The 13,135-nt window shown below is 41.6% G+C and overlaps 1 protein-coding gene across 2 annotated transcripts in view; it reads right to left on the bottom strand.

Moving 5' to 3' along the window:
• The window catches only part of LOC130907278 (bone morphogenetic protein receptor type-2-like), a 70,178-nt gene continuing 57,043 nt past the window's right edge, over window positions 1-13,135 (bottom strand). Inside the window, exons 6-13 of one of the 2 annotated variants that reach the window (XM_057822168.1) lie at window positions 9,902-10,132; window positions 8,457-8,571; window positions 4,362-4,522; window positions 4,096-4,243; window positions 3,847-3,983; window positions 3,527-3,699; window positions 2,113-3,452; window positions 1-1,651 (exon numbers count right to left, since the gene is read on the bottom strand). In XM_057822168.1, coding sequence (XP_057678151.1) covers window positions 1,401-1,651; window positions 2,113-3,452; window positions 3,527-3,699; window positions 3,847-3,983; window positions 4,096-4,243; window positions 4,362-4,522; window positions 8,457-8,571; window positions 9,902-10,132 — 2,556 coding nt within the window. In that variant the 3' untranslated portion in view covers window positions 1-1,400. The remainder of the gene's footprint in view (window positions 1,652-2,112; window positions 3,453-3,526; window positions 3,700-3,846; window positions 3,984-4,095; window positions 4,244-4,361; window positions 4,523-8,456; window positions 8,572-9,901; window positions 10,133-13,135) is intronic. The other variant, XM_057822173.1, reaches the window with a different exon arrangement.

Below are 13,135 nucleotides of genomic sequence, written 5' to 3'. Positions count from 1 at the left end.
TTTATTGAGATTTTTTTTCTTCCATAGTCTTAAAAGGTTTATGGAAATTGTATCAAGCAAACGTGAAGCAATGGAATCCAAGGTCATCCATGTCCATTGAATGCAACACAGAATCCCATAAAAATATGCAAATAAATGCAATATTTGTTTTTTCTTGCATACAAATTACAGATTACAAAAACTTAAATGCGATCTTTTTTTAATTGATCCTGAAGTGGCGCTGGGAATAGAGAATGGTTACAGCAAACATTGAATGTACAGCGCTGGACTCCAGGCAAACAAATTACTCAAAGAAACACACACACATACCGTACATACTGTAGAACGACCCATTCACACATTAAGCAATGTGACAAGTAGACGTACAAATATTCAACGTGCTTTTAAAAGGGTGAGTTATTCTGTCACTATTTTTCTTTTTAAATTTCCAGCACAATTCCAAAAAGTGGAAATAGGACAATTTTTTTTTTGAAGTCTCAGGTTATAAATTCAGTCACATAGACAAAGTCGGACATAACGTGTGACACTTAGACAAGAGCCTTCGATTGTGAGCATTACACAAACAATAAAATGTATGGTGTGATTATGTGGAAAGGGGGGGGGGGCAATGTTCTCAACCACTCAGATGAGTTTGATTGTTGGTGCCCCAATTAGGAATCCCCAGAGATGGAAAAAGAAGGATTGTCATTTGTTTTTCCCTCTTCAATCAGGGTTTGGGAGGGCAAGGTTGATGATTGTGACTAATCATAAGTGCAAAGGAGATTGACATATTTAAAACATGATTGATGGTTAAAAACAAAATATGAAAAGCATCTATAAACTACATCCTATTGCACAAGTAAAATAGTGTGATGATACAATACATGGAAAGTCCACGACAACGGGTCTTGCATACCAAAAAAATCAAATAAAAATACAATTAAAAATGAGTTTTTCTGTCTTTTAAGACCATTTCTTCTTATCAACAGGGCTTTGTGCTTGAATGGAACAAAAAAGCGAGACCACGTGATTGAATTCCGTGCCGTGTTGCGGTCACGACAGGCAGAGCAGGACCAAATGCCGAACTCATCGGCTCAAAGTGCACGTAGAAAGAAAACACTTGTATGCGTGTGAGGAGCGAACATACAGGGGATAGCGGCTGCAGTGAAGGAAATGGATAAGCGGGGAAAGAACGCTGCATAGCTTGGATTGCGTTTAAAGCACATGACGCCATCGGAATAGACACACAGCAGCGAGACCTTAATTACTGTACTGTACATCGGACTCGACTATTAGGCCACGATTCGCCGTAGCCTTCTCTCGATTATTCTGATCTGACACCCCTCAAAACAAAAAGAAACAACCTCAGTGGTTTTCTCTTCTTTAGTCTTTAACAAGTCTTTAACAGAATGCCGGTGCGCTCACACGCGTGTGTCGTTGCGCTCACCGACCAAGTCTCCACCCCGCAGGTAGATGGCCGAAGTGGACTTGGGCCGGTTGTGGCCTTGGCCCCGCCCAGAGCCGTTGTTGTTGTTGACTTCGAGCCCCCTTGCGTCTGTGGAGATGACCCACGTGGTCGGCCGCCATTTCTTCAAGGAGTATGGAGTCTTGACGCGCTTCTTGATCTTATCGCTGGTGCCCAAAGCGCTGTCGGGGTGCCCCAAACTGGCGCCTGCAATCAGGAATGGATTACTGTTGACGGAACGGTAGAATTTCTGCCTGCTTTTGCTGCTGCTGTCCAATGTGAACTATGTACACTGAACCTGTATTAGCATAAGAAAAGGTCATCATTTGTAGACAGAATTTTGTGTTTACTAGTTTTGTCTATAGCCACTTTTAGACATAATGTACTGCAACATTACTACGTTATGTGGCCTGCAGTAAACGCGACTTTTAGATATACAGCCGTGAGCTGGAATTTATCCGGGTTGCCCTCTTTCAGATATGCCGCCTGCCGGTAAAGACTAAAATGCCTGAACATTATCAGAATTCAGGTCATATCTGAAAGGGGTTTTTGACTGTCATTGTTGCCATTGCCATTGACTGAAATATCTAAAGTTTGACTCATAAATCAAGATACCACTGTATAAATTTACAGTCACTGACATACAATGTAAACAGTTGCTGTCTCACCTAAAGAGGCCAGGTCTTGTGTAGTGAAGGACAGGTCCAAGGAGTTTGGTCTCTCTGGTCTGCGAACTCTGGGCTGTCTGAGCAGGGACTCATCTCGCATGGTGACCGTCACCGGGAAGTCTGAAACACCAGAGCCGGGTCCCGCGCTTTCGCCTGGTGGCCCGTTCGGAGCTCCACTCCCTCCTTCCATACTCGAATCCTCCTCTCCGCCTCCTTCGCTCTCGCCTCCGCTGTCGCCATCGCCCCGGCCATGGCCTGTGTTGCTATTGTTATTGTTGGTGTTGGGTCGAGCGGAGCGGAGCGCGGTCACACCCGAGGACGTGTCCCCGGGATCTGGCTGCTCGCGGCTCAGTAGAGGCTCGTGTTCGTCAGGGCTGGCCGTGATGACGCCAAGGCTAAGACGACTGTCATCAGACCGTAACGCTCCGTTTCCACTCGGAATGAAACCGGACCCTCCAAAACCCGTATCTCCACCAGTGGCCACGGAAGAGATAATGCTGCCATTGTGACCGTTAACGGCGCCATTTACACCGCTGTTAGTGTGTGCGTCCCGTAGAGCGGGTATATTGTTTATGCCTGCTCCTCGATGAGCTTCTACCTCCAAGTTGGGGCCTGTTACTGCACCACTGTTAATCTTGGAACCCTCCACTTGCCGTAGGTTGGACTTGCCCGAGCGTCCGAACTTGAACCTGAGTGAAGAGGATGATGGCTCCTTCTTAGCTGGCTTGTTACGCAAGGACAAGCTTGATGGCCTTTTGGGCAGGTTCTGTTGTTTAGGCAGTGGGAAAACTGTGGGAGGCATTGGAGCAGCAGGTTCCGACGTACCCGAGGCCTCAGTGGCCATCTTGATAAGGGGGTACAGCAAGCTTGAACTGCCTGGGCTCAGAGGGTCCGGTGAGCAGAACTGCTTTTGAGAGTGTTCCATCAGGTTCTCATCTGAGCTTTCTTTCAGGTTCTTGTCCACCTCTTTGGGGTCAAGCTTGGTGGTCTCCAGGTCTTCCTGTGTTAGGTGAAGGCAGACCGGCACTGCTGGTGCCGCCACAGGCCCCTCAGACTCAGAAATTATGGTGGTGGTTGTAGTGGAGGCCGAGGGGCTCCCTCTTAGACCCAGGCAAGCTCCGCTGGTGCTGCTAGCCTCAGGGCTGGGCAGCCGGGCGTTCGCTTGTTGCTGACGCTCTTGGTTGATAGAGTTCCTGTTCCTCTCTCCGGTTCCGCCTCCGACTCTGCCACCCGCAGAGCTTGAAGTATCGCCCTGTGTGTTTTTAGGCACGCCTTCATGCTCTTCAATATAAGTGGAGGAATGATCCGCATATTGGCCAGACTTGGGTGTCACACGGTTTCTAGATTAAAATGCAAGTAATTGCGGTTTTGAATAGACATTTCAATAGGTTAAGAACAGTCTTAAGAAGTTTACCTCTCATTATACAGAGTGGTTGACATGGGGTTGAGCGTGGGGCTGACCGATTTGGAGCGGTCCCAAATGACGAGCAGCTCTGCCAGGCGTTCCTCTGCACACTGGGCTGTGAGGCGGGCCTCTGCATCCTGGTCCCAGCAGTCATTCATAGTCTCTTTTAAAGAGCGGACAGCCTGCAAGATAAGAGACATGAGGTCATCATTTGCAAACACTTTCTACAGCCACAAGAGTGTTTTTTGTTTTTTTTTTTGTACACATTTTTGCTTTCTGGCATTTCTGTTGCTCCCCTTCTGCTCTTGCCCTCCTGTACACACACATACCAAGCTGTTCTCTTTCCAGGCCTCTGGGAATTTGGGCCGCTGTTTCTCCCTTGACACCAGCACTTGCATGTCCTCAAACGTCGGGTGGTTTCCGGCCTCCGCCTGGAATGCCATCTGGTACTCTGGTACAGATTCACCTAGAAAAGGTTCATTAGAAGTAGGAAAGGGAAATTTAAGAACCAGTTTTATGCGCCTACTATATAAAAAAAATATGAGTTTCCATTAATGTGTGTGTGTGTTAAGTCTCACCGGGGAAAAGATCTGTGCATCTCATGAAGATCTCCCAGTAGACCAAGCCCAGAGCGTACATGTCCACCTGCTTCAGCGCAGACTCACAGTCCTTTAGATTCACTGCTCCCTCCAAGACCTCTGGCGCCATGTAACGGATGGTGCCCACCTACAAAGGGGTAAAGAATGGGAACCCGCAAAAATACATTTTGAATATTCACTGCCATGTGCCAATGCATCCCTTTAATTAAACTCTCTGAGCAACTGTAACTAAAGTCTTTCCTCACCTCACTGATAGCAGTGTTTTCCTCTTCGCCGTGGCGTGCTGGCCTGTTACCCGTCAGCTTCATGGACAGGCCAAAATCGATTATCACACAGGTGCCATCGGCCTTGACAAGAATATTCCGACTGTTCAGGTCCCTGTGTGAGACCGCTGGTTTGTACATATCTTTGAAAGAAGAAAGGAAGAAGTATTTGATAAGAATTTGGTTATTGCACAGGACAAACAGCTGAACACAGAAACACACAGAATCAAAACACACAAAGCTGATAAAGCAGACATTCATGTGACTCATGTGCCAGATGACTGGAGTCAAATTATTTAATAACCACACCCTATTAAATGAACACATTAAAACATGGATAACATGTTTGATACATGCACTGCTTTCATTGTGTTACATTCAAAAATTTTATAATGGGGGGTATTTTTATTTATTAAAAAGATAAAAGCTCGCATTTTACTGAAGGTAGTTGAAGCAGATTTCTCACTAAACCAGTTAAACTTGTGTGCCAAGGAACTAGTTTGTATTTGGTACTGAATTATACTTGAAGCAAATCCCTTTATAAAACTTGCTCCAGTCTTAACATTCTTCCAAAACATGGTACTTTCCAGAGACTCCTAAAATGTGTCCTCTATCAACGCTCCCAAAATAAGATTATGAACATATTGCCACATATACTAGTATTCTGCCTGCGCAAACTTACTGCGCCAACGAGCGACATTTGGAGGACAGAATCCCGAGATTTGCCTGATCGGAGCTCCAAGTACAACAGGACACTCTTTTTTCCCCTTCCAAATCTTCACCCATCACTTGCTCATCTACCTGCCTTTTGCTCCCTCAACCTTGTTATTTGTAAGCCTCACTGGCTACTGCGATGAGTACCCCTGCTGATTGAGATGAATGAGGAGGGCTTGAGGAGTTTCAACTCAGTTGTCAGTTCTGCCTACGAAGAGTGATTTTACTAAGCCGCAAGAATATTCATATCAACTCACATCATCCTTCTACCCAATTGTGTATGACTTGGGTGCAAGCAAGAGGCAATTTTATAAATAGCCCTGGCTGCGCAGGAAACATGCGTGTGTTTCTCCCAATGCAGTAATGCGAAGACCACAGCTCCAGACTAACATTTTTTACTCGGAGCACAGTGGACCATAACCTAAGATTTTAGGGGTGCAAGCAGAAGATTTAGGGGCGCACACTGTAAATCGACATACAAGTTTTCCTCTAATTTTCACTGTTTAACCAATAAATTCATAAAAAATGCAAAAAACTACAAACTTAATCTATTTTATTCTCCATCAGTTTTGACATCAACCAATATACTGCTTAGAGATTAGGTAAACATGGGATTTTTTTTTTTAGGGAGACCCAGCTGTAACATGGATGTGGAGTGTGCCATTTATGACAAAAAATAAATATATATATGAAAAAAAGTTTTAAAAAGCATCATGGTTTTAAATCAGAGGTCGGGAACCTTTTTGACCGAGAGAGCCAAAACATCCAACATATTTTAAAATCTGATTTTACGAGAGCCATACTGTTTGTGTGTTTATATATATGTATACACTATATTTTATGTTCTGTTGCGAGATTGTCAGAGAGTCAGTTTTGTGAGCACTGTTTCTTTCGTGAATGCATTTGAATGCAACACACGGGAGGGAAAGCGTGGTCACACTCTGCCTTTACAAGCAGTTGCCGAGTTGTGATTGAAATAAATCATGCGAAAACGACAAAGAAAGTCTAACACTGTTACTTGGGATGGGATCGTTGCGCCGTTGCGCTCTCACCCCTTGGAAAATTAATTAATTAATTCATTTTCCATGCCGCTTTTTCCTCACAAGGGTCGCGGAGGTGCAGGAGCCTATCCCAGATAACTACGGGCAGTAGGCAGGGTAGAAACATGGTGTGGCGCTGCTTATATTTCCTGGAAGCGGAAACCACAACCGGAGACAACCAGGGGGATGTGTCAGTAAAAGTGGCCAAGACGGGCAGAGCCTCTACGGGTGCCCGTTTTGTGAGTCTCGCTCTCTTGGAACTGGCAACAATTTGACATTACCAAAAAGTCACAAAAGTGAAAGCGATCGTGCCTGTGTGACTTTGGGTACCAGGCAGTTAGTTCCCTTTTGTGGTTTAATTTTCCCCTAGCGGCGACCGCTTCACACATCGCCCACCTCCATCTTCGTTTTCGTCTGTTGTATTTTCACTTGGCAAACCAGCTCGTGACATGACCGCCGACAAGCGGATTTAACCATTAAGGAGTTTGTCAGCAACAAAAAAAAAACAGCAATGTTACTGGTCATGCATGTGTGCGTAGATGAAAAAAATGCTCGCACTGGCTTCAATTTCAGTAGCAACATGTGACCATTTGGTCGCAGTCTGGTGCCCTGGAGACTAGGGGTGTGACAAAATATCGAAATGGTGATATATCGTGATACTTTGTATCCCAAAAGGTTATCGATATGCTCCTGCCAAGAATCGAGATATCGTTTTAAAAAGGTGTCAGTGTCTAAAAATAAAAAATAAAAAGGAACAAACAAGCTGCTACCAAAATCTTCCACCATAACAGTGTCTCAGTTAACTCTAAGGCTGCATTGATAGTGCTTGATGCCCAGTCAATTCAGCCTGGGAACGTTCGTTCATTCGAAACCAGAGCATTCACAGTCATTCTGATTTTCACGTGTATTACCATGCTGTTTGAGCGCTGTCTGCCCCACGGCTGTCAACAACATAGCTGCTTCCTTGTCAGAATGCTAACAGTGAAAGACAGGCTATATACCGCAAATGGTTGCTTTTACTCACTGGAAATACAGCCATTACTTCACATTTCTGTCCAGTAAAGATGACAAAAATATCTTCGTGCATTGCAAACTTTGCGCTGGCTGAAAAAGACTGTCGGCCGCTAAAAACTCTACATCCAATTCAACAAGGAAGCACTTGGAATTACAGCACGACGCGACAAAACTCGAAACAAAGCCTACCGGTAACAAGACAGCCAGCATTTCTATAGTTTGTAACCAGCCTTTATGCACATTTTATTGTTAGTGTTTGTAACCATAGGCGGAGTTTTACTTTTGTGGGACTGGGGGCAAAGCATGTTGATGACTCTGAAACTAAAGTCAAAAGTTTGGACACACCTCATCATTTTAGCGTTTTATATATTTTCACTACTATTGTAAATCTTTTCTGAATACATCACAACTATGAACCAACATGTGGAATGGCAAAAAAAAAGGGAAATAACTGAAAACAGGTTTTATATTCTACATTCTTCAAAGTATCCACCTTTGAGGTGTCGCCAAACTTTTGGCCAATACTGTATATACACATATATATAAAACTGTTCAAGCTCAGTTGTTGGTTGCGTTTGAAAGCTTAGGTTTACAGAAATTCTAAATATCCATCTTGCATCCACAGGTGTAGTTTTGGCTAAGCAAAGCAAAAGATAAAGTGCTAGTCACATGATGTGCTCGAAAAATGATTTTGACCCATACGTTGTAGGATTCTTGTTTATTTCATTAATTTTTGTTGTTTGTTTTATTGCTTTGCAACTTTTATAGACAATATTCTAATAGCTAGGTCTTTATTTTAAAGGGGAAGTTCAGAATTTTTTACATTAGGCCTTATCTTGGAGTTAGCGGGGGTTTATTTAGTCGTTGGAGTTGATCTGAACAAATTCCGTGCAGTTCGTCAGTTATTTGTTAGTTTCAGGGCTCCGGAGTGGCTAAGCTAGCGCGAGTCAACGGTGGTTGAAATCAACTCCATCGACTAATTAAACCCCCGCTAACTCAAAGATTAAGCCTTATGTGAAAAATTCAATTACATGTGATGACATTTTTCTGTTGTCATTTTTATGCTGAGGCAGCAAAAGGAGAGAAATTGGTAAAAAGTAAGTGATAAGTTACTTTTAAAGTAACTTACTTTGATAATAAAGTAATCAGTAAAGTAACTAGATTACTTTTTTGAGGTGTAATCAGTAATTAAATTACTTTTTAAGTAATCTGTGACAACACTGGTCCTGTGCAAGCTAAAAATCATCTCAAGGTTTTGACTGAAAGACAAGGCTTTCAGAATAGTTTTCTAAAAAAATTGCCATCTCACCTCCTTTGACAAGTACTGTGTGCAGATGCGCCAAGCCATGTGTGACGGAATGAGCAAGCCGGCAGCTGTTGACCCAGTCATTGGCCTGAACGCTCAGGTAGCGGCTCAGCGATCCCTGGAGAAGGAAAAGGTAGGATGAAGAAAAAGAGGCACCGTTGTAAGAGATGGAGAGTGATGATGCGGCAACGTCAAATCAATCACCAGCATCGCTTTTGAGCTCTGACAAGAGGATATGCGATGTGTGTGTTGGACGTGTGCGAGTGGGAAAAAATGCTGAGTCTTTGTTTGCCACTTCAAATAACTAATTGACAAAGGCCAAGTGACATACTGGTTTCCCTGAGTCACATGCATAACATCCAGGTGATAGCAGAGGTTTCATTCTTATAGCAAATAATTATGCTTATTTTAAGCTTCTACTTTACATTGACAACAAATTGGCAAATGTGTTAATCATTACATTCAGTTTTTACAATTTGTGTAGTGTCCTAAATTTTTAAATTTGGACGTACAAATAAACTACTAATTAAACTACCTTATTGGCCCGAATATAAGACGGTGTTTTTTTTGCATTGAAATAAGACTGAAAAAGTGGGGGTCGTCTTATATTCGCGGTCTAGACGTTATGCCCATTCACGACGCTAGATGACACCAGATATCATTGAAGCGATTTTCTGTCATGACAGATCTCAGCTACTCTCAAGTTTAACCAGTTTGCATTAATTTATTGCATGTTTTTCCTTATTCAGATTTGTTTCAAGACTACAGTTAGCTAGACTTCACTTTGATAGTTAATGCAGTTATTGCAATTTTGTTGTTTTATCACAATAAATTGGTTTATTTACATTTCAAAAACCAGAAGCCATTCATTTACGAATGTGATTGTACTTTAGTTTACATATTTAAATGTTCAGATATTAAGATTTGAATGAGGCAAAATAACATGCTTTTTCTCTCAAATATATTGTTATAATCATTTGTTTCAGATGTATTGTAATTATTTTCTCTATAAAAATTAATTTGATGTTCAAAAAGTCTTTTTTCAAACTTGAGTCTTGAAAAAGATATTCGGGCCTATACGGTATTTTAAACTATTAAAACTACTAACACTTTACTTCTACTACTTTGAAATAAATTAATTGTAAAATGTTTTATTAAAAAATAAAGTAACTTCTTTGTTCTACTATAAATAATCAAACTGCAAACTGAAATAATTTTAGTCATTTGTCTACGCTAGCTGTAATATTCAAACAAAATAGATTCAAAGTCATTAAGCACAAGTAGGACTGATACATAAGGCGCACTGCCAATATTAGGGAAAAATAAAAGATTTTAAGTGCACTTTACATTCTAAAAACAGGTAGGTTTGACACAGATACTGCATTCAACCACAGTAATAGTGCATGTTGCCCTGATTGCCATACACCCGTGGGAATCACTTAACTTACGTGTGGGTAGTAATCCATGACCAGCAGGTACTCGGTGCGCCCCTCTGGGCCTGTCCGCTCATCGGCAGCCACAAAGCAGGCGATGTTGTCGTGTTCGAGTAGTGGCAACCGGTATATGGAGCATTCGTTCAGAAAGTTCTGGCGGTTAGCGGCAGTAAAGACCTTAACGGCAACAGGTCGCTCATCTAGGGAGCCGCAATAGACGGCACCGTATCGGCCCCTACCAATCAGCTAAAAGCAAAAGGGTGAGGGAAGAAGGGCAGAGAAAAATGCTAAATTAAATTAAATTTATCAAACGTTTTATCTAAAATCGGCTAGACATACATTGGTGTGGAGTCAGAGAAGCATTTTTTTTTTTTTAAGAGAAAAAATTTACTTCAGGAAGTACAAATCTCATGAGCACACATTTGTGTATTTTGCAGTAGAGTACGCATAGAAAATCATGATTCTAAAGGAAAAGAGCATTCTAACATAAGTTGAGCACTGTATAGGCAAATCAGTGTCCCTATTTTAAACTCATTTAACGTCAGCAAGCTCTAAAATGAAATCGAAGGTTAAGAGAAATACTGACAGTTAGGCTGCAAGTAGAGAAATGACAACCAGATGAAATGGCTGAGTGGCAATCCAAAATAAAAACAACCAATCAAACTGCATAATATTAAATTAAGGTTTTACCATTTGTTGAAAAAAATTCATTTAAGTTAGTGTTATGAAAGTGGCAGCCTTTAAAACACAACCAAAAAACAAACAAAGCTAGTAAGCTACACGTGAAATGCAAGAAAGACACAAAAAATTAAAAATGGTTTTTCTTTAGCCTCGCTCAGTTTACCAGTTACAGTGAACCTGCGGATTTTTTCTGCCCTGTGGGAAAGAATGCGTAACTGCATGTCATAAGCAACAAGGATAGCATTGGGAATTTAAACTCCTGCTTGAAAAAGTATTCTATATTCGATAAAAGGCTAGCTGAGGTTATCCAACTTTTTGAAAATGAATTTTCTTTTAATATCCTCTGGTTTCTCTTCTGCATTCAGCTAGTGGCACTGGTTTATCAGTGTGATAACGAGCAAGCAGAGACTTGCCGCTTGAAGTCAAATATCCATTTTGTCGTTGATTTTATCGTAGTGGATGTTAACCTGCAAGAAAAAGCTAAGGAAAATAAGCAGTGATGATTTACCTAATTTTTTCATCTAAATAAATATGAATATTGAATTAATAAAAAATCTCATACTCTACTGCATTTTGCATTAACCTTTTCAATCTTTTTAATTTGTGTTGATATAAGTTTTATCGCAAAGATTTAACTCAAACAATACTGTATTGCTGTTTCTTCTTCCTACAGCTAAGTGTGTGGCATGACATCGCTTTGCTACAGTGACACTATTAGCAGACTGCCGTCACGCGGGCAAACAAGGAAATGGCTACTGGTTGCGTGAGTATGTCAGCTGTATTTTGAAATAAATAATAATAACCTTACGCTTGCCAAATGTGAGCTATGCAAACTTGGGATTTCAAGAGGTGGTAAGTAATATATTGACATGACACTTCCAGCAGACCGTGCGCCATGCCTTCAAGTAGGAGGCTGGCCAACCCCACACCACCCCCTGCCCCTGGCAGGGTGAGCAATTCTCAAATACACACTGCGTTCTAACCTTGGATTTACGTTGAAACAGGACGAAACTTAAGCCTACAAGCAGGCTCGAGTGTATCAAGAGTGATTTGGTCGAGGATTCAAGGTATTTATATTTTTTGCACCATGCATGCATTTTGAAACGTGAATACAATGGGAAAAATTAGCTGGAATGGCTGCCATATTGGATTTTTCACTAGCGTTGTACGTCGAAATATTTACGGAAAATGAATCGTAACTGCCCGTTTTGCTTTTAACCAAGAATCTTGTTGGAAAACCCATTGCGTGTGTGTGTGTGCTTTAGTTTAATTGTTGCGATGCTGGCGCTTTAAGAAGAGGGAAGCTCGCTTGAGTAACTCTCTCTTCTCTTCACATCAGTGTAGTTTGTTCCCGAAGCTACAGTCACGTCCCTACCATCCGAAAGTTGTGTGTAAATGAGAGTAGTGTTGAAGTGTGCCTTTACAATGTATAAACACGTTGGTTTTTGACAGTTCCTCAGCTAATAATCTGTTGCATTCGCTAGCCACCGCGAGCTAACCTCTGGCCGCCCTGTGCTAATTGCTAACGCTAATCGTTGGCCCCTTTGACTACATTGTTGGGGCTAAAAGTTGATTTTATTTCCAATTCATTTGTCAATCTAAGTTATTATTCTAATTTTCTGCTTAATGTGTTTGCTGATTATTGTCCACGATGAGCACGATATGCATTATGTGAGCAGTATATTTTAATTTATATTTAATGTTGAGCGTGTTATTTTAGGTAGATATGTGCATACAGTATATGCGTGTGTGTATTATATAACTGACATGTTGCATATGATTATAATGTATTGCAGAAAACCACACACACCCATCCTCATCATTCTCTTAAGTAAACCAAAAATAAATCCTGAACAGCCTCTTTGAATGTCTGATCGGATTTCAAACAACATAGTGTCACTGGCTTTATTCCAAAAACCCATAGAGAGATCCCAATCTGAATTAGCTATTTTTCAATCTAGACTGTTTTACATTCATATCTATAAAACATTCTGGGATTTACACATTTATTCACAAGATTTTTCAACTTAAAAAGCTCTGTTTTGTTACTTCCAAATATCTATGGAAAAATTAATGATAACTGCCTTTTTTTGTGTGTTTTTTTTTTTTTTGTGCTTTTAACCACCATGGGGAAGGAGCTGCAAGATTACTGGACCAGCGTAAAGAACTTCATGGCCAGCAATAGACCGGCCCAACGCCTGCACTTGCTAAAGCTCGTCGGGTTCTTCCCCGGGGATGTGCAGGCCGAGCTGGACCGTGCCAAGTCAGAGGAGAAAGAGGATGAGGAGGAGATCTTGGCCGAGCTTGACAGGGAGCTGGCTGACGATCAGGCAGACTCGCCGTGGAGCTCGAGAGGGGTGACACGCCCTACGCGATGTTCGACGTCCTAGTCGAACTGGTGGACATGGGAGAGCTGGGCTGTCCTCAAGGGGCCATCTCTCCCAATGACCCATAGTAACATTGAAATTCAATAAATTATAAGTTGTGATTGTATAAAGAATTTAAAATGTATTCAAATATTATTTATAATTGATTCTGCATGCTTTCCTCAAGTATTATGTTTCTGAT

Source organism: Corythoichthys intestinalis, chromosome 2, assembly GCF_030265065.1.
Source record: "Corythoichthys intestinalis isolate RoL2023-P3 chromosome 2, ASM3026506v1, whole genome shotgun sequence".
Classification (NCBI taxonomy): domain Eukaryota; kingdom Metazoa; phylum Chordata; class Actinopteri; order Syngnathiformes; family Syngnathidae; genus Corythoichthys; species Corythoichthys intestinalis.
The sequence above is the reverse complement of the archived record's forward strand: the minus strand, read 5'-3'. Positions and strand labels throughout refer to the sequence as shown.